The 22,623-nt window shown below is 42.7% G+C and overlaps 1 protein-coding gene across 5 annotated transcripts in view; it reads right to left on the minus strand.

Annotated features, from left to right (window-relative positions):
- Positions 1-22,623, minus strand: part of slco5a1a (solute carrier organic anion transporter family member 5A1a) — a 37,343-nt gene that overhangs the window by 3,789 nt on the left and 10,931 nt on the right. For all 5 annotated transcript variants that reach the window (XM_061695136.1, XM_061695131.1, XM_061695134.1 and 2 more), the window contains exons 3-9: positions 8,194-8,326; positions 7,218-7,432; positions 6,800-6,964; positions 6,253-6,451; positions 4,148-4,307; positions 2,510-2,754; positions 1,284-1,348 (exon numbers count right to left, since the gene is read on the minus strand). In XM_061695136.1, the coding sequence (XP_061551120.1) occupies positions 1,284-1,348; positions 2,510-2,754; positions 4,148-4,307; positions 6,253-6,451; positions 6,800-6,964; positions 7,218-7,432; positions 8,194-8,326 (1,182 nt within the window). The remainder of the gene's footprint in view (positions 1-1,283; positions 1,349-2,509; positions 2,755-4,147; positions 4,308-6,252; positions 6,452-6,799; positions 6,965-7,217; positions 7,433-8,193; positions 8,327-22,623) is intronic.

Consider the following 22,623-nt stretch of genomic DNA (forward strand, 5'->3'; position numbering starts at 1 on the left):
TCTGACAATGAACACTTCATAAGGTTCACCATAATGGCATCCATCTGTCCATTTTTTATGGCGCTTACCCTCCTTAGGGTCGCGGGTGAGATGGTTCCTCCACCCCCCCTCCCCCCAATCACATTCATCACGATCACTATCTATTAGTTATTCGGAGATTTTGAAGAGATTACACCAGGTTAAACTCATGATGTAGTGTTAAACTTTTGTACACCTAAAAGAACATTTACTTTTAAACAGCTTTATCTTAATAATTTTGGACTTTTTAATTTAAAAAATTTTTTTTTTTTTTAAATGGAACATTATGATGAAGCATTATTGTCTAAATTGTGCACATTTGTCATTAGGTCATCATGGTACGGCATGTTTTCCACATTCTGTACGCATATAATGCAACAAAACATATTTGTTATTATTTATTTATATTTCATCATGTTTTGTTATCAGTTTATTATTTGTGTTAAAAAAAGTGTTAATCCACTTTTTTAGAGGATAGATCCAAGGGTCCTGTTGACGCATTCATTAAAAAAAAAATGCTCTCAAATTAAATGTGCGATATTACTTAAGAAAGGAATTGAAATAATTACACTACTATTACATTTTCAACAGGGTAACTTGTCATTTTAACAGACTACATTTCCAAAGTAATCTTTCCATCACTGGTTATAACCCTATATACAACGCATATTCAAACACAAACGATGTAGACAGACAATATCTCAATACTCCCAGGCATATATTATTTATTCTCTGCAAAAAACAAATATTTCAACTGACTGAATCCATGAGATTAGTGGTGACTCTTTCTCTCTTGGGGTCTGTATGACCCTGTATTATACTGACCCTGTTTGCCAAGGTCGGCATTGAAACATTAAATCATGATGCAGAAGCTGCTTAATGATTTACATTCTATTTCATTGCATTATTAACAATATGTCTTTATAAAATACAATACTATAGAGTGGTATTTTTCTCATTAGAAAGCACATTACAACATTTTTTGTTGTTTTTGTTTGGGAGGCTGGAACGGATTAATGGCATTTTCAGTCACTTCAATTGGGAAGGATGATTTGAGACATGATTGTGTTGAGTTGTGAGCATGACCACGGGCAGAATTAAACTTGTATCTCAAGGCACCGCCGTATGTCCACTTTAAAAATCGCATTATTGTGCCCCTACGCATATCCTCCATCCTAGTGAGAGCAGTTTCTAATCTGATTCCCACGTAGCTAAATTAAGCCAGCTAAATATTAAGAACCCTTCCGAGTCGTGTTTGTACTCACCAAGCGTCCTGAGCAGAACAAACTGCATTCCCAATGCAAACGGTCGCTCCTGCTCGGCCACTGACCTGCACAAACACAGCGGTTAGCGCACGACGGTAACCAAGCCTCACGTACTGGGATCATTGCCATGCTGAAAGACCAGAGGTGGGTAGTAACGCGCGACATTTACTCCATTCCATTTACTCAAGTAACATTTTCCATAAACTGTACTTGTCAGAGTACTGTAAATGCACCACACTTTTTACTTTTACTTGAGTATTTATATGAAGAAAGATTGATACTTTTGCTCCTTTACGATGATCGACATGCCGTTCGCTACTTTTTTAAAATTCATTCTTACGTGTGCGCGTCTATTTTTAGACGCCGTCTTCGACTTCCGCATAGGGCGCCCTTTAGCGCCAATCAAACGGGATCACTAATGTCATTTGACTCCAATTAACCAATCAGACGACACAAGGCAGTCACATGACCACGCACGTAGCCTTTGCGAGCCAATCAAAATGACTTATTTTTGGGGGGGGGGAACAGCCGCGCGACTGTGTTTATTTTACAGGCGCCAAAAAACAACAGCTTTATCATGCAGCTCTTAAATTGTGACTGCCCAAACTTGGATATTTCAGACCAATTCTAACTTGTGAAAACACTCAAGCATAACATAACATAACAAAACATATTTTGGGTGATGAAAGTCATTTTTAAAGTATTTTTGGTGGTAATTAAAAAATATCAATAAACTCATATTTTTGGAGATAAAAGTAGCAGCCATAATCTTACAAGAGTGAAGCTGTATTTGTTTGATAAAAACAGTCATATACAAATTGTTTTTTGTTTAAAAAAAAATGTATTTAACATTTTGGGGATAACTGTTCTTTATGAAAAAAACTGTTAATATTTGTGAAAAAAAGAAATTTGTAAAAGTCATGAGTATTTTTGATTAAATTATAGGATTTTTTTATTAAGTTGTATTTTTTGATACAGTTGGTCATTTTTGTTATAAAAAGTAGTATTAAAAAAAATTTGGCTAGCCATAATCGTACAAAAGTGGAGTTGTGTTTTTCGATAAAAACAGTCATACAAATCATTTTCCTTGTATATTTTGATGAAAATAAATCTTTTTTTGGGAGGGAAGTCAAATTTTTTCAGTCATTCATATTTTTTATTAAAACAAGTTGTTGTTTTTTTGTTTTAATTAAAAACTCATAATTCATTTGATAAAAAAAAGTGACCTGAGCGTGACGATGATGGCGGAAGGCTGAGCGCAGGCTGTGATGAGCGTGACGATGAAGAGGAAGACGAGGAAGGGGATGAGCGTGCTGCAGGTGCGGTCGCACTTCCCCGACACGGCGTATCCGTTCTCGTTCAGGTACGTCTTGACAATGACCAGCTGCAGCTGGTTGCTGCCCGGCCCTCCCGACGACGGCGTGATTACCTGACGGCTCTGCACGCACGCGCACTCCGAGTAGTTGCGGATCTGGAAGATCACATGGATCAAGCGACAAATAAATATGGACAACATCTACAACAAGACCGGGAATGATATGATTTGGTCAGATTTTTATTTTATAGATGTTCACTAAAAAGTATATTAAAAATCAACATGTAGTGATTAGGGAGTAGGGACACAACGACTGATAAACTGACTGATACTAATCACTAAAAAATGGATTTCGTATAATACCAATACAAAATATGCACGTGAAGTGCAGGTATTATCTTCGGCCACCTGAGGTCGCCATCCTCACCTTCTACACTTAAGTATCTGTGACTTTACATGAGCTTCGCTTTACAAAGGCGGGCCTGGCCTGGTGAGTGATGTGGGAGTAGCGAATGAGAGTGTAGTAATGATGGGAATTTTTTTTAGAGAGAAAATAATGTAAATTATGCATGCTCAAGTAAAAAAAAAACATGATTTTTTAATTATAAAAATATGCTTTTATTTATTCACTCTACATGGCGCTCTAATAAAATACAAAAACAATTTAGACTATTTACAATTGAACTTTTATCTATTTGAAGCTTTTCGATTTTTTGAACTAAACAATTTTAAAGGGAAACAATACAGAATCACTTAAAGTATGTAAAACACAAATAAACAAAATCAGCATTCAGATACTGTAACTTGTCTATAGTTGAGATTGGAATTATGAAACAGCAAGTGCTTCATCTTTGAGGAGCTAATCTGGTTCTGTCAGAAATGATCTGTCCTGTTTTGGAGAAATTTCTATGAATAATTGTCTCAGAAGCAACTGACTCTGCTACAATGCCCAGTCTCCAGCATCAGCAGCAATAGTTGCATTAGATAAACTGGCACATTTATTCATATCAGGTTCAAATGCTGGTCTTTATTTTGCCCATGGCACATATGGGTGCCAAGTTTGTCCAGCCAGCTCAATAGGAATTTTTTCTTGGGGACTATACACGGCCTTTGTATTGTCAAATGTATTATTATTATTTTTTTTTAACGTGTCCATCCTTATCAGCATGCTCATATTGTCCCTGTTTGTGGCCCCTTACTCGGTTTCTCTCATCTTCCTCCCTCAACTGTGAGCACTGCTTGCGCTGTTGCCCCTCCCGCCTCTGCGACGCAGTCAGAGAGAGACAGCGCCATAAATATTGACCAATCACAGTGCGCTCTCTTAAATGATGAGATTATTGCCAGGTGAGTTTGCAGTTACATTAGTCTGTGTGGCAAAAAGGTATCGCTGCAAAGTCCCACGATATAACACACAAAAAAAATCCACCATATAAAATGAGATGTGTGTGATTTAAAAATCTGCAATACAGTGAGACTGCGCAAAGTGGAGTGCGATATGGTGAGGGACGACTGTAGTAGTCGTAGAATATTAATATGAGTGATGTCTTACGCCGCTGCTGTCGTTGGCGACGCTGCTGCACCCGGCCAAGCAGGGGTTAAAATAGGTGATGCCGTCAGAGCCGCAGACGGGAGCGTACTCGTGGATTCTGCAGCCGCAGTTGACGTTGCAGCTGCCCGTCAAGTTCCTCTGCGTCATTGTTAGCGTTGGCCTGAAACAACAACAACGTTTACATTATAAAACACTTTTCAGGGAAGTAAACAAATGAACAAAAAAAGTTTGGGGCACAAACAGAATGGTGGAGTCTTCTAGTACCTGACCTACTAAATGACTGACTGATTAACCAACTAACTACCTAACCAATCGACCACCCAACTAAAATACTCAATTAACCAACTAACCGATTAACATACGACCCAACTAACCATTTAAGTAATCATATAACCACCCAACTAACTGACCAACCACCTAATCCACAACTAACCACCTAAACAACCAATAAGCTAGCTAACGAAACCAACTACACAGTTAATCAACTACCCAACTAACAACCAACCACCTTATCAAGTAACCACCTAACCACCAAAACCAACCACATAATCAACAAACCAAGCACCCAACTAAAAAGCAAAATAATTAAACAAACAAATTAACAAATTAGCCAATTAACTGAGCATCCATCGACCCAACCAATTACCCAATTATCAAACCAACCACCTAATTAACTACCTGACCAATCAAACTGCCAATTTAATAATTAGCAAACTAATCAACTAAGGACCCGACTAATTAATTATTTAATGAATTACTTAATGAATTAATGGGGTCCTTCACGCTGCAAATGTGCACACACACACAATGCACCGTGGCCCCTCGTGTAGGTCTAAGTCCTCATGTGTTTGTCTCACTTTCAAGGATTGCTTGCAACCGGAGCCAATGTTTCCTTATATTTATCAGTTCTAAAGCATCTTCAAGTATTTGTTTTCTGTTTTCTGCCATTGCTTTTGTCACATGTCTGTTTTATGACTTTGGTCAAATAATTGTGACGTTTGTCACCTTTTGATGACCTTAAGATGAGCGCGACATGAGCGTCCATACGTCACTCGCATCAGAAACACCTGATTTATATCCTCATACGAAACAGGACTGGGTCGGATATGGAAAAAACAAACAAACAAAAAAACAGAATTGTATGGTTCACAACAACAACCCAAATTTTTTAAAAAAAAAAATAAATAAATAAAAAAGAAAATCAGATACATGTCATATTGGGCAAAGAAAAATGTAATTGCCCTGCAGTGGGCGGCACTATTTGCATACACTGGCCACTCATGCCAGAGTAGCATCTGCTCCATTTGCACACTGATTGAGGAGTATCTGTAACATTTGCACAACCAACATTGTCCCAGATGATCGCACTACTCGTCACTTTAAACCGCATACACTCCTTGAAGTCTCAGCGCCCTTTGCACAATGGTCATTGCACCGGACTATTGCAATATTAGTCATTCGAACTGCTCTAAGTGCTAGAGGACTCTGCATCTTTTTGCACAATTGTTTTTTGTCAATGTCTTTATGTCCCCAAAGTGTTCTGTAAATTGACTGTTTGTTGTACTAGAGCGGCTCCAACTACCGGAGACAAATTCCTTGTGTGTTTTGGACATACTTGGCAAATAAAGATGATTCTGATTCTGATTCTGAATGGTTGTCTGTTTGTATGTGCCCTGCGATTGGCTGGCAACCACTTCAGGGTGTACCCCGCCTCCTGCCCGATGACAGCTGGGATAGGCTCCAGCACGCCCGCGACCCTAGTGAGGATAAGTGGCTCAGAAAATGGATGGATGGATGCCCTGCAGTGTGAACATAGAAAGATTGACTGTCCTAACCTAATGAATTGGGCGAGCATTCTGACAGGAGGTAGGCTCAGTTAAGAATAAGAAAAGGAAAGAGAAGGGCGGTCGAGGAGGGCGTCCTGCCAAAGATCATGCGCTATATTGCTGACTGCTCTGGGACTCATTCCATTGCCACTGTGCGAGTACTGGCTAACTATCCGCTACCCTGCCGTGAGGTCAACGTGTCCGACACGAGTCACAGATGGACTGCCGCTGACTCTGTGGCAAAAAAAAAAAAGCATGGCACAGTTCTCCCCGACCTACCCAGTGGTGTAGGGTATGTTGATGCCGCCCAAGTTGATGCTCTCGCAGCCCACAATGAAGAGCGTGGAGAAGCAGAGCAGGGACACGCCGCTGCAGATCATGGCCAGCTTGGCCGACTCGCGGGCGCCCAGTTTCAGCTTCTTGATGATGTAGCCGCCCAGCACGATGCCCACGCCTGCGCTCGGCACGATGATCACGCCTGGACACACATAACATAGTGGAAAAATTATTAAATTATAGTATTCTATAAAATGTCTTCCAATACTGTTGTTCTTCACGGGGGTTTTTAGAGATGTGCATCGTCTGCTCCCTCACCTAGGAGCTGTTTACCTTGGGTGACACTACCAGGGGTTTGAAGCCCTTGGCAACTCAGCTTATAGAATCACTGGGCCACATAAACCCATCCACCATGATAAGATTACAGTTTAAGGAGGAGGAAATACGAGATATGACTAAAAACGAAAACAAATTTCCCTCAAAAATATGTCATTTTGCACTGATTTGGAAGAAGAATCACGTGACAGTTTGAATAAGAACCGGTGGTGACCTGTATAGATGCTGGCACTGGATGCGGGGATGCCAAACTGCGACTCGATGAACTTTGGGATGAAGGTGATGAAGGCGGTGACGATGGCGCTCTCGGCTGTGTAGGACAAACTGACGAATAGGAAGGTCACGTTGCTCAGGATCCTCACGGCTGCTTTGGGAAGGTCTGCAGAAAAAAAAAAAAAAAAGCAGATTTACTAGTCTACAAATACATGATATACAACACAAAGAGCTGAAGAGTGAATGGAGTGAAGTTCCACAGGCTGGTTAAGTTAGCAAGTCAATAACTCTATGTTTCCATGTGATTTGATTTTAATTACAATATACCGCTACCATTCTTTAATATGATTCCAAAAGTACACATAAATACCTCCCCCATCTGCGCACTATTTGTAGTTTACATGTGGGCTTGTATGTACCTTTAATGTCCTTTCCGAACCCCATGGAGGAGGTGACGGCTTTGTTGTTGTTGCTCTTTTCCTTTCGGACGTCATCATCGCTGGACATGTCATCCAAGCTCAGTTTTTTCCTCCTCTTCTTCTTCTTGTGTCGCGGTGGCAGCTTCTTCGGGAACGTAAACATGGGGAAGATGACCAGCAGCATGGCCACCGCGCACAGCAGGAAGCCGCTCCACCTGCACACCAATGCCAGCGCTTTTTAATACACTGGTGCCTTGAGTGACACGACTCGAGGGTTTTTTTTGAAGATAAAAGCCATTGTTCGGACACATTTTTGCTTTGACCTGTGAGCAAAACCTTGAGATACGAGTATGCCTGTATTATTCTGCCCCCGGGTGGCCAAGATGCGCACACTAGGAGGAGTAGCTCAATGTCCATTGAATTGAAGCAAAAGGTGTAACAAAAATTGGTTAATTCTTTTAATTTTATATAATTATGTCATTACTATATATTTTGACACAGTACAATATTATAGAGTGCTCTTTTTCTATATAAAAACACATTACAATCTTTTTTTGTTTATTTTGGGGTCAAGAACAGATCAATGGCATTTTCATACACTTCAATAGGGAAAGGTGACTTGAAATACGAGTGTTTTGAGTTACGAACGTGGTCATGGAACAGATTAAACTGTTGTCTCAAGGCACTACTGTATGGAAATTTACTGTTTTCCGCCTCTATATCGCAGATTTTTTAGTGATCGATTTTTTTAGGGGTTTTTACAGTAGGCCGATATGCGTAAGTCCCAATTTAGAGTTGCGCACCTTCAATGTAGTACCATGAACTAGGCGCAAAGGAAGATTTTAGTGCCTTTAGTTTAAATGAGCTTAAAGTGTACGGGAGGCATAAAATTATACAAATAATGTTCTTTATATAGATCTTTCACCTTTTCTTAATTCAATGCCAGCCTAATGTTTATGTGTGTGTTTGTAGTCACCAGTTTCCGATAAAGCGGGGATCGCTCTGGTCGATGTTAACCACTGTCTTGGGATCCACATAGAAGCCAATGAGGACACCGCCCAGCAGGTAGCCCGCCGCCGGGCCCAAAGCGCCCATCACGTACATGATGGCTAAACAGAAAGAGAGAGGAAGAGAGAATGAAGAGCATTACTGCAGCAACTTTTCAAGCCAAAACTATCAGTGAACATATGAATTGTACAGTTGAGTAAAAGTGAAAACCAATCAAACATTTAACCATCAACCCAACCAAGCAACCATCCCAACAACCTAACTACCCAAGCACCAACCTAACCTCCCATTCAACCATCAACCTAACAAAACATCCAACCACCTACTTAACCAACCATTCAATCAACCCAACCAACCAACCAACCACGAACCTGACCAATCATCTAACCCTAAACAACCCACCATACAACTATCAACATACATAACCAACCAACCACCTATCCATGAACCAAACATCTAACCATCAAACCTACCAACAACCTAACCAAACCACGCCCTACCTAACCATCCAAACCTCAACCTGACCGAACAACAAACCACCCACCCACCAACCATCGAACTAGCTAACCAGCAACCAACCAACAAACAAAACTACCTACTAACCAACCAAGCACGCAACTATCTAACTAACCAACTGCCTAACTGACTGTGATTAAACACCTCCCCCAAATGGACAGCAGGTCGTAAGTCTAATAGCATCAGCTCATAGATGCTATACAGACATTCAAGTGGTAACGGCTGAGCCCCTTTTAACTTGGTAGCTAACCAAAACAGCAGTACCTAGTGAAGCATTGCAGAATATCTGACATTGAAAAACACTTATCAAATTCCAATAGAAAATCAAACCAGATGTTCAGAAGTGACAGCTTGGGCGTCAGTTAAAATCAACATACTAAAGCTTACATAAATCTTGACGCAACCACTAATGGAGCACATAACTGGCCCTCTGTGTGCGTGTGTGTGTGGTCACATGAAAAGAATGAGATTTTTCCAATTAGCAGGGAATTACCGGTGTACATTCCTCAGCTCGGTTAGCCTTGAAAGGTGTTGTGACTGAACATGTACTGCTCTCAAGTGGGAACGTTAAACTTTTACTTTTAAACATTACTTAAGAACACAGAGCAGTTCGGTTCGGTATATGTCGACTGAAGAAAATAAATTATGTCTTGTATACAGTCCCCTCCAAAAGTACTGGAACGGCAAGGTCAATTCCTTTGTTTTTGTTGTATACCAAAGACGTTTGGGTTTCAGATCAAAAGATGAATGCGAGACTAAAATTCAGAATTCCAGCTTTTATTTCATGGTATTGACATCTAGATGTGTTAAACAACCCAGGACAGAGCACTTTTTGTTTGAAGCAATCCACTTTTCAAGTGAGCAAAAGTATTGGAACAGACATGATTAAGTTAACTTAAAGTGAATAACATTTAATATTTGGTGGCATAACCCTTACTTGCAATAACTGCATCAAGGCTGCGACCCATTGACTTCACCAGACTGTTGATTCTTCATTTGAAATGCTTTTGCAGGCCTTTACTGCAGCCTCTTTCAGTTCTTATTTGTTTCTGGGAGTTTCTCCATTCAGTCTCCTCTTCGGGAGGGAAAATCCACGCTCTATTGGGTTAAGGTCCGGTGATTGACTTTGCCAGTCCAACTAATCGGGAGAAGCTTCATTATGCAACAAGACAATGACCCATAGCACACTGCCAACACAACAAAGGACTTCATCGGGGGGAAAAAGTGGAAGGTCTTATTTACTATTGTTGTTAATAATAATACAGCATTGATAAGCGGTGTAGAAAATGGACGGATGGATATTATTACTTACTATTTCTGTTAATAATATGCTGTGAACAGACTTCATTCAATCATTCTTTCATTTTTAACCCAAATATAAACAAAATGTATTTTCTTAAGAGTCGACGTATACTGTACTGAACTGAAAACCGTTCCTTTTATTATTATTATTTATTATTACAATTATTATTACCATTGGTGGAAAGGTGGACGACTGGTTAGCACAACTGCCTCACAGTTCTGAGGACCCGGGTTCAAATCTCCCCGTGCCTGCGTGGGATTTCTCCGGTACTCCGGTATCCTCCCACATTCCAAAGACATACATGGTAGGTTGATTGTAGACTCTAAATTGCCCATAGGTTTGTATGTGCGTGTAAATGATTGTTTGTCTATATGTGCCCTCCGATTGGCTGATGACCAGTTCAGGGTGTACCCCACCTCTCGCCCAGAGTCAGCTGAGATAGGCACCAGCACACCCGTGACCCTAGTGAGGATAAGCGGTACAGTAAATGGATGGATGGACTATTACCATTGTTGTTACTGTATTATTATCTGAATTATTTTTATTAATCAGAAATACACTATATTGCCAAAAGTATTTGTTCACCTGCCTTGACTCAGATATGAATTTAAGTGACATCCAATTCTTAAATCCATAGGGTTTAATATGACATTAGTCCAACCTCTGCAGTTATAACAGCTGAAGGTTTAGGAGTGTGTTTATGGGAATTTATGACCATTTTTGCAGCAGCACAGTCGTGAGGTTACACACTGATTTTGGACGGTAAGGCCTGGCTCACCGTCTCCGCTCTAATACATCAAAAAGTGTTCCATAAGGTTGAGGTCAGGATTGTGCAGGCCAGTTAAATTTATCCACATCAAACTCTCTCATCCATGTCTTTATGAACCTTGATTTGTGCACTGATGCACGGTCATGTTGGAACAGGAAGGGGCCATCTCCAAACTGTTCCCACAAAGTTGAAAATGCCCAAAATATTAGCACTGAGCGCCAGTGAAAGGAACTCTAAATAGTTCAGCATACCAAGAGATTTTGGAAAGTCAAACAGTTTGGGGATTACCCCTTCCTGTTCCAACACATCTATGCACCAGTGCACAAAGACATGGATGAGAGAATTTGGTATGGATCAACTTGACTGGCCTGCACAAAGTCCTGCCCTCCACCCGATAGAACACCTTTGAGTTGATTTTGAGTGGACAGCGAGTCAGGCCTTCTCGTCCAACATCAGTGTGTGACCTCACAAATGTGCTCCTGTAAGAATGGGCAAAAATTCCCATGAAGTCACTCCTTAACCTTGTTGAAAGCCTTCTCACAAGAGTTGAAGCTGTTATACCTGCAAAGGGTAGACCGACATCATATTAAACCATATGGATTTAGAATGGAATCCATCCATCCATTTTCTGTACCGCTTATCCACACTAGGGTCGTGGGCGTGCTGGAGCCTATCCCAGCTATCTTTGGGCGAGAGGCGGGGTACACCCTGAACTGGTCGACAGCCAGTTGCAGGGCACATATAAACAAACAATCATTCGCACTCACATTCGCATTCACACCTACGGGCAATTTAGAGTCTTCAATCGACCTCCCACACATGTTTTTGGGATGTGGGAGGAAACCGGAGTACCCGGAGAAAACCCACGGAGGCACGAGGAGAAAATGCAAACTCCACACAGGGGGGGCCGGGATTCGAACCCCGGTCCTCAGAACTGTGAGGCAGATCTGCTAACCATTTGTCCACCCTGCCGGAATGGGATATCACTTAAAATCATATGTGAATCAAGGCAATTGAGCGAACACTTGACAATATAGTGTATATCTTTGTTTGTCTATCTATGCCAGCGGTATATAGTGATGAGCAAAATAATTAAATATTGGATGGCAAACCGTACAATAAACCTGTGTATCCACCTGTTGTTCATAAAACAGAATAAGTCATAGCTCCCATACATGTCACATTGGGCAAAAAAAATCTGAATTGTCCTGCAGTGTGAACATAGCCTTCGACAATATTCAACGTGGCAGCATTGTATCACAACTGCTGATTCGTGGATGGTTGAAGAACACAATTTACTGGTAAAAGTCAGTCTATTCAATTACTGAACGGGTTATGTTAATTATCAAAAACATTGTGGTAGGATGTGTCACGGAGGAACATGTTACGAAGACATTTTTTTTTTCTAAACTGTGTAGCAGCCTGAAAAACTATTTTATGGGAGAAAAGCTTCTGGTGTGGGAAGGAGAAATTATGAAAATCATTTAATGCTACATTGACTACTAATTTATTTTATAAGAGGCAAGGACCTGGGACACCTGTGGCCACAAAAATATATAAACCAATATTTTTGGTCTTGTCCAGCTCGTGATTTCATAGCTGAGGATTCCAGAGCTTATTGAGCTTGGATTTTGACTTTCCAACACAACTTGGAACAGAACACGCTCAAGACCATAGAAATGATCGCGGACTTCAGGTAACATCCTTCGCCACAGCTGCCCATCACACTGTTCCAAAAATGAACTATTTTTTTAACTGAGTTTACCGGTCCAAAAATGAACTCGCTTTTTCTAGTCTTCGGTATGTAATATTGTCTCTCTGGTCCCTCAGTAAACGTGAAATATGAATTAAAATCATCCATGCAGTCCTGAGTTCCAGACGTGTTTCTCCGGAGAGGCCTGAAATTAGGTCATTCGAATTTCTCGAGCTTATCTACGCCACTAGCGAAGATCTCCGCCTATCTTTCCGATCCCGAGTCAGCGCTGTAAACATAACAAACACGTGCGCTCTCACAAGTGGATCTTCTACCCAGAGGCAACCAATCAGAGGAAAGGGGGCAGTCTGAGCCAAATATGGACAAAGCGGAAACAAAACTGGGTCAAACAGAGGTAGCTGTAAGAGGGGCCTTTTCTGGACACTCATGACAAAACCAAGGTGTGTTTTTTTTTTCAAATGAAATTGACACTTTTATACTAAGTCCATGTTAGAGAGTCACTCTATAGAGGTCTAATTAGCCAAAATACGGGACCTTTGATACAAAAACAGGACTGTAGTCCTGAATGTGCAAACAAAAACGTGCAACACACCATGACAGGAACAATAGTGAAATGACTTTGCATTCCCAGCAGCTCTGCCTGACTATATTAACAAAATATTGTATCTTATCTACTCTTAAATTACAAAACAAAATAAATTCCATATCATCACAGTGTGCTCGGACAGTTTTAACTAAAGAATTCTGAAACAAATAATATATTTTTTAATTGTATTACAAAAGAATCAAGGAAGACATTCACTCCCGTCGACGCAGTTTACTTACGCGTGCTTGTCTACAGTATTTTCATTCCGAAGAGCGAAATGGGAAATGCAGCTGGTGTACATTGTTTCCCTGTGTCCTCTTTCATAGTTATCATACAAGGAGATAAATATACAACACTCTGGGCTGTTCCGTGTGTCGTTTGACGCATTCTAATTTACTGAGCATGTCCAAACAGGTCCCTCCGCTGGTCACTTTGAATATTACAGTTGATTCGGACCCTGCTATGTGACTGTTGCGGACACGTACATTGCGATGACGATGCTCAAACAATATATCATGCAGCCCTACCCCTACCCACTCTTGAGGACTTGCAAGAAATAAGACAGGGGCAGGCAAAATTCTCATGGAGCCTCCATGTCTTCCAGCTCCTTCCTTTAGGTAGGCGCTATTGAACAATGCACACTAAAACCAGCAGACATTCCATTGTGACATGTTACCAATTTTACACATCTCTGTTAGGACATTATTAACTTATTAACACACTCACATTTGTCGCTTTGTTACTCTGCGTTATTTGCGTAACTGTTGTTGATTACTCTGGCCACTTAACGTGCTTGACGACGACTGGACTGGACACTTTTGGACAGACAACACAGATGCTCTGTACAAGAAGGGCCAGAGTCGCCTCCACTTGCTGAGGAGGCTGAGGTCCATCGACACGAGCGGGCCGTCGCTCGGGACCTTTGATGACACCGGTGGCTTCGGGATTGTTTTGGTCATTGCGTGGAGGGAAGGAGGGATCACGGACCGAGATCGGAAGAGCCCTAATCAAGTGAGTAAGAAAGCTAGCTCTGTCCTGAGCTGCTAAATGGGCTCCATCCAGGAGTTGGTAGACAGAAGGATGTTAGCTGAGCTCATTTGGATAATGATGGTTCTTTTCATAATATTGTATATTATCTTTTGTTTCTGTAAGCAGTGAATTTTTCCTGCTGTGGGATCAATAAAGTCTTCTTTTACAACTACATCTCCAGCGACTACCATTACTACTACTACTACTACAAACAACTACATGACTTGACAGGTAGTGTATGCTTCCCTCATGAAGTGGCCAAAGATGCTGCATGTGCACAATCATCAAGGTATTCCAGGAATGCCGGAATCAGTTCACTTACTCATCATCGAGACACATATTCCCTGCACAGGCGTCTCATTACCTCATCATCAAAGGAGGACGATGAAGTGCACACAGACACACACAAACGCACACAGAGACGGTGGATTCTGGGCTTTCCGAGGGGCCAGATAATCCTTCATTCCAACGGAGGAGAGGGAAAACGCGGGTTGAGTTATGCAACGTGACAGGATAAAAGCGGGATCCCGGCCAACAATCACGGCGGGCATGACAAGTCGAGGCAGATGCAACCGTGCATCGCAACGACGGTGGTCAAGGCTGGCCATGACGATGTCAGGGCACATGTAGACAAACAACAGACTGGTCGCTAGTCAATGTCGGGGCACATATGGACAACAGGTTCCAACGTTAAGCTTTGTTGAGTGGTGGCCAAGTTGTGGTGGCCCTGTCAGAACTTGTAATGGCCCCGTAATTCATGATATAATACGTTAAGTTTGAGTGATTATTCCGTATTTAGCTTCTTTATACTGTATTATCTAAGCCCCTTTGAAAAATTATTAGTCCAATTTCATTCGTGGCGATGACTCTGCAGTAACCTCACTAAAATCAAGGCATTGCGATTGCACAAATTAATAATACTGCTTACGAGAATATAGCAATGACAAAATTCTTAAAATATTTACTTAACACTGACATTCCAACAGTGCTTTATCTTGTGTCTTGATGTTGTGCACACTCTATAATTAGGGGTGCGCCGATCAAGGTTTTATGCTGCCGATTCCGGTACCAATAATCCACGAATGAGATCTGCCGATCACTGCCGATGCAGCAGCTGCAGCTCGTACTTTGCAACCTGTAGAATGTTATTCTGCCCTCCCTGAGCGTACTTTAAACTGTTTACTGACACCCCAGTTGGAGTTTCCTTTACAACTAAGTGGTAAACAAAAAATGCCAGATTTTTTTTTTTTAGAAAACTATAACAGACAATACGGCTAAAAGAATTGACACGTTGTTAGCCATCTTCTACTTTTCCTTTTGGCTTGTCCCTTTCGGGGTCGCCACAGCGCCTCATCCTTTTCCATGTAAGCCGATCTCCTGCGTCCAACTGCCCTCATGTCTTCCCTCACTCCATCTATCAACCTTCTCTTTGGTAACTAACTCGCTGACCTGGAAGCTCCATTCTCATAATTTCGTCACTAATGTATTTATTTTTCTTAAAAACCTTATATTAAATATATAATATTATTTTACTCCTTATTGTAATACAAATACTTGATGTAAGTTGTAGTTAAAGTTGAGTTTTGAGAATTGAATCAATTCAAAGTTTTGAAATAAAAGATCGTGTGAATTCATCATGATTTCAATATCAATCAAAATGATCGCGATTATTATTGTGTGAAGCTGATTGCATGCATTGCCATGAGGAAGGAACCCCACCTCCATCTTTTCCTTTTTTATTTCCCCCTTTTTCCTCACTTTTTTTCTTGTTTCTTTATTTCTCTCTCTCTCTCTCTGTTACCACCAGCTTCGTATGTATATTGATCTGGTCATTTGCATGGAGGATGCTATAAAACATTTGCACTGCCCACTAACAAACAACAATGGAAATGAAGGACTCTTTGGTGGAGGTAATAACTACGACCATTATTGTGGAGATGAAAGCGCAAAGCTGCGAGAGTTTTTTTTTTTTTTTTTTTTTTTTTGCTGAGCGAGCGACCGGTCATCACGGAGCCAGTGAGACGGTAGACAGACATGAAAGGGGCCAGACACAATGGAATGTTGTGCGTTGTCACAGCAACACGCTGACATAGCACTCGTCTCCTTAACACTTTCCAACGCGGCGCCACCGTCAGGAAGGCCCAGAAATCTCACCTTATATCTGTAACATTTGCTATAAAGTGGTACCTTGCGCCTTTTATTCGTTCCATGGCCCAGGTCATAACTCCATTTACTCATATCAAATAAATGTTCCCCATTGAAATGAATTGAAATGCCTTTAATCCGTGCACAAAATCTCATGCGGAGATGCACATCACAAAATCTGACACACACACGCGTCACAAATTCTCACACACGCACAAGTAACAAAATCTCATACACACAATCTCTAACGCAAGTCTCCTACTTCAGTCACAAAATCTCATGTCAAAATCTCACCCATTAATCACAAAATCTCACACACATACAAGTAACAAACTCACACACTAGTCTCAAACTCACCCCCATAAATCAATATTTCTCACTTACACACACATTACAAAATCACACAAACACACATACGTGTCAAAATCTTACACTCGAGTCACAAAATCCCACATGTTAAAAAATTTAACACACTCACATCACAAAATCTCACACACATATGAAAATTTCTCACACACACACACACAACACAAAATCTCACAAAATCACACGTACACACGAACAAATCACAAAAATCACACAAACGCAACATCAAAATCTCACGTTCACGTAACAAAATCACACACATCACAAAACCTCACTCAACTAAAATTCACATAACACTAGTCATAAAATCTCATACACACACAAGTCAAAACCTCACAGTAGTCATAAAATCTCGAACACAAGTCACAGAATCTCTCAGTCTCTCTCTCTCTCTCTCACACACACACACACACACACACACACACACACACACACACACACGTCAGAAAATATCACGGTCACAAAAATCCCTAAATCATACGCACAAAAGTCACAAAATAAGTAATAATCATGTACATCTCATCTCATCTCTTGGAAAAGGCACAATTCTTTCTACAGCGCTTGTGTAGGCGTTCCTAATGATTTGACCAGCGAGGGTACGTGTTGCATATTAATGAGTCATCATGCTACGTTCTGCAATCAAGTGCGTAACTGTGCAAAAATGGCTGCAGCATGTCAAGACTGCTATAAGTAATTGCACACACTCGCACGCACGCATCACTGCATAATTCTGAGCTTATTTGCCCACTTTAAGCATCTTGTTCTCCTGACACAAACACAAATTCTTATGCCACACTTGACTTATTCATTCCGTGTATTATCTCTTTATATGAAACCTTGAGCAGGCTGTAAAAATAAGAGCGATATTAATATTTAAAAACGGTGCAGTGAGATGCTCCACTCTGTCAGCACCAAATATACAGGGGGAGGCGAAATGACACATCAACTGCAGCAGGTGGCACTGGTCTCAATGCATCGGTGGACCAATCAGGTCGTGGTGTCACACAGTGAGAGCAAATATTCATATCTTAATTTGTGGCTTTTTATTATTTATTCCATCCACAATATACATCCCAACACACCACTGTTGCCAGTTGCCACCATGACGTGAAGCATGTGTCCCAAACAGAGCGATTTTTATGACTATTACAAAGCGGGCCTGTGCTCATATGTGTTTCAACTAAAGGAATGTTTGACTCATATACGAAAAAAGGGTCGTTAGGTCACGGGCAAGCTAGCAAAAGCTACGATTAGCTGGCGACCAGTTCAGGGCGTTCCCTGGCTCTCGCCCAGAGTCGGCTGGGATATGCTCCAGAAAATGGATGGATGAAGCTAGCAAAACATACAACATTCCCGATCGGGCAAGCGTATGAAAAAAATTGTCATATGTAGGGATGTCACAATATTCATTTTATCGAAAAAATTAAACGCTGACGCTGGGTGAGAAGCGGAGTACACCCTGAACCGGTCACCAGCCAATCGCAGGGCACACCAACAAACAACCAGTCGCACACACATTCACACATTACGGGTAATTTAGAGTTCTCAATTCGGCTACCATGCATGTTTTTTTGGGGGGATGTGGGAGGAAACCGGAGTACCCTGAGAAAACCCACACAGGCACGGGGAGAACATGCATACTGCACACAGGCGAGGCTGGATTTGAACCCAGGTCCTCAGAACTGTGAGGCAGATGTGCTAACCAGACATCGAACATTTGCTCGTTGACTTAAACCCTTCATTCCGAATTGGTACCTTTCACACCAAACAAGGAATCAGGACAAAGCCAAAACCTCTTGACCATTTTAGCCAATCAGAAGCCTGAACAACAACAATAGCCCCTTTTACATTGTAGAGCTTTAACGGAAATGCTTACATCAACTGGAGGCTTAGGATAGTGGCACGAAGAATTACATTTACTGCAAGTTCACCAATCGTGGTGCTCTAAACTCAACCTGTAAGACTATTTTAGCCTATCAGAAGCCAGAAGAAAGTCATTAGTGGGAAAGACAACACTAGGCAGAGTGAAGAGTTTTAATGAAAACTTGACTCTCGTTGCTGTTCAGTCACAAAAGAGATAGGTCCCTGAATGCAACATCAATCAAACAAGGATTCCTGCATCCCAGTGTCGGAATGCTGACATTTTCCAGTTGAGCTAAACTCTCTCAGGTGACTTTTAGAGCAAGAAGAAGTCCATTGTTTGTCTATTCACCAGGGTCACATTCACTTTGCCTCACTCCTACAAACTTGACACACTGGAAGTATCAGGAATTTTGCCCAGCTTTTTCCACCTCGTCACAATTCTGATGTAAACTTTTTGGGATATTGTATATTGTCAATATTGTATATAAATGACAATATATATTGTTTCAATGTGTTTTTGCACTCGGTATGTCCCGATCCAACTTCCAATCAGATACCGATATTGCAGCCTTGAGTTCTGGTCGATACCGATATCGGTCCAATCCTATATGAGCAATAATCATACATACTTTACTTATTTTGTCGTATGGAATGTTAGAAAAGGCTTGATCAAGTGATATTACTCAAACAGAGAACAATAATCAGCAAAAGTAAATATGAGAAAAACTGACCCATTTATTATTAACCAATGGGTTACATATAGTAACTTTAAAAATAAGAATGTACTACAATTGAATAAAATCAATCAAAAATTATATTAGAAAATCCTGAAAAATAACTTCAATAAAACCAATAACAAAAACATATTTAAAGTGCAACATAACCACTGCTTAACTTAAGCATATTTTACATTGGAATAGATTAAATAAAAAAATAATTAAAAAAAACATGGAAAATAACCTCAATAAATAATCAATACAAATTATATTTTTTAAGTGAAAAATATCAATTCAAGGTCAATTCAGTATTATTATTATTTTTTGCTGTCAGCATATGGTGGCAACAGCATTTACTCTCTCCACGTGCGGCAATGCATGCAGGCCTGGGTATAGTTTTTTTTTAATTCGCTGCTCCTGCTGTGCACGTCCTGACCTCTCAGGGGCAATATGGTGCACACAATGAGACACACGCAGTAACAAAGAAAGTACAAGTCACGAACGAATATTTTTAATACAGCTCGTTTTTCCACAGAGTTTGAAGAATATACAGTACGGCTGAGAATATTGTTACATTCCTCCTTGTATATGTTCATACAGCGTTTGTGAACTAACATTCATTATTTTGAGAGATATAAGTGCCATGAAGATCAGTGGTAATTTTTGTTAGCACGACAATGTTTTTCATTCATTGTGTGTTCGCTTTGAGCTAGCAATTTTTCTGAACAAAAACGAAGAAAGACATGAAGTCTGTGATGTATTTGAACATTCAATAGGTGTAATTGTTTGATGTCTGTTTGGTTTCCCACCTGTGGGAGGGGCCATAGGGGTCGGGTGCAGTGTGAGCTGGGCGGTGGCCAAAGGCGGGGGACCTTGGCGATCCGATCCCCCGGCTACAGAAGCTGGCTCTGGGGACGTGGAATGTCAGTTCAGAGAACCCACCCTTTTTGGAGTACTTGGAGGGGGTGCTGGAGAGTGCTCCCGCTGGGGACTCCATTGTTCTGCTGGGGGACTTCAATGCTCACGTGGGCAATGACAGTGAGACCTGGAAGGGCGTGATTGGGAGGAACGGCCCCCCCGATCAGAACCCGAGCGGTGTTCTGTTATTGGACTTCTGTGCTCGTCACGGATTGTCCATAACGAACACCATGTTCAAGCATGAGGGTGTTCCACACGTGCACTTGGCGCCAGGACACCCTAGGTCGCAGTTCGATGATCGACTTTGTGGTCGTGTCATCGGACTTGCGGCCGCATGTCTTGGACACTCGGGTGAAGAGAGGGGCGGAGCTGTCAACTGATCACCACCTGGTGGTGAGTTGGCTCCGATGGTGGGGGAAAATGCCGGTCCGACGTGGCAGGCCCAAACGTATTGTGAGGGTCTGCTGGGAACGTCTGTCAGAATCCCCTGTCAGAAGGAGTTTCAACTCCCACCTCCGACAGAACTTTGCTCATGTTCCGGGGGAGGCGGGTGACATCGAGTCCGAGTGGACCACGTTCCGCGCCTCCATTGCTGAGGCGGCCGACCGGAGCTGTGGCCGTAAGGTGGTCGGTGCCTGTCGTGGCGGCAATCCCCGAACCCGTTGGTGGACACCAACGGTGAGGGATGCCGTCAAGCTGAAGAAGGAGTCCTATTGAGCCTTTTTGGCCTGTGGGACTCCTGAGGCCGCTGATGGGTACCGGCTGGCCAAGCGGAATGCAGCTCTGGTGGTCGCTGAAGCAAAAACTCGGGTATGGGAGGAGTTTGGTGAGCCCATGGATGAAAGACTTCCGGACGGCTTCGAGGAAATTCTGGTCCACCATCCGACGTCTCAGGAGAGGAAAGCAGTGCACCACCAACACTGTGTATAGTGGGGATGGGGCGCTGCTGACCTCGACTCGGGACGTTGTGAGTCGGTGGGGAGAATACTTCGAAGACCTCCTCAATTCTTCCAACACGCCTTCCCATGAGGAAGCAGAGTGTTGGTTCTCTGAGGCGGGCTCTCCTATCTCTGGGTTTGAGGTCACCGAGGTAGTTAAAAAGCTCCTCGGTGGCAGGGCCCCGGGGGTGGATGAGATTCGCCCGGATTTCCTAAAGGCTCTCTATGTTGTGGGGCTGTCCTGGTTGACACTCCTCTGCAACATCGGGGACAGTGCCTCTGGATTGGCAGACTGGGGTGGTGGTCCTCCTTTCTAAGAAGGGGGACCGGAGGGTGTGTTCCAACTACAGGGGGATCACACTCCTCAGCCTCCCTGGTAAGGTCTATTCAGGGGTGCTGGAGAGGAGGGTCTGTCGGGAAGTCGAATCTCAGATTCAGGAGGAGCAGTGTGGTTTTCGTCCTGGCCGTGGAACAGTGGACCAGCTCTACACCCTCGGCAGGGTCCTAAAGGGTGCATGGGAGTTCGCCCAACCAGTCTACATGTATTTTGTGGAAGGCGTTCGACCGTGTCCCTCGGGGAGTCCTGTGGAGGATGCTTCGGGAGTATGGGGTACTGAACACCCTGATACGGGCTGTTCGGTCCCTGTACGACCGGAGTCAGAGTTTGGTCCGCATATCCGGCAGTAAGTCGAACTCGTTCCCGGTGAGGGTTGGACTCCGCCAAGGCTGCCCTTTGTCGCCGATGCTGTTCATAACTTTTATGGACAGAATTTCTAGGCGCAGCCGAGGCGTAGAGGGGGTCCGTTTTGGTGGCCTCAGTATTGCATCTCTGCTTTTTGCTGATGATGTGGTTCTGATGGCTTCATCAAAACGTGAGCTCCAACTCTCACTGGAGCAGTTCGCAGCTGAGTGCGAAGCGGCTGGGATGAGAATCAGCACCTCCAAATCTGAGACCATGGTCCTCAGTCGGAAAAGGGTGCTGGCATGCCCTCTCCAGGTTGGGGATGAAGTCCTGCCCCAAGTGGAGGAGTTCAAGTATCTTGGGGTCTTGTTCACGAGTGAGGGAAGAATGGAACGGGAGATCGACAGGTGGATCGGTGCAGCTTTCTATCGGTCCGTTGTGGTAAAGAAGGAGCTCAGCCGAAAGGCGAAGCTCTCAATTCACCGGTCGATCTTTGTTCCTACCCTCACCTATGGTCATGAGCTTTGGGTCGTGACCGAAAGAACAAGATCCCGGATACAAGCGGCCGAAATGAGTTTCCTCCGCAGGGTGTCCGGGCTTTCCCTTAGAGATAGGATGAGAAGCTCGGTCATCCGGGAGGATCTCAGAGTAGAGCCGCTGCTCCTCCGCATTGAGAGGAGCCAGATGAGGTGGCTGGGGCATCTGATTCGGATGCCTCCCGGACGCCTCCCTGGTGAGGTGTACCGGGCACGTCCCACCGGGAGGAGACCCCGGGGACGACCCAGGACACGCTGGAGAGACTACGTCCTTCGGCTGGCCTGGGAACGCCTCGGGATCCCCCCGGAAGAGCTGG

The sequence above is a fragment of the Phycodurus eques genome, chromosome 13 (assembly GCF_024500275.1).
Source record: "Phycodurus eques isolate BA_2022a chromosome 13, UOR_Pequ_1.1, whole genome shotgun sequence".
NCBI lineage: Eukaryota > Metazoa > Chordata > Actinopteri > Syngnathiformes > Syngnathidae > Phycodurus > Phycodurus eques.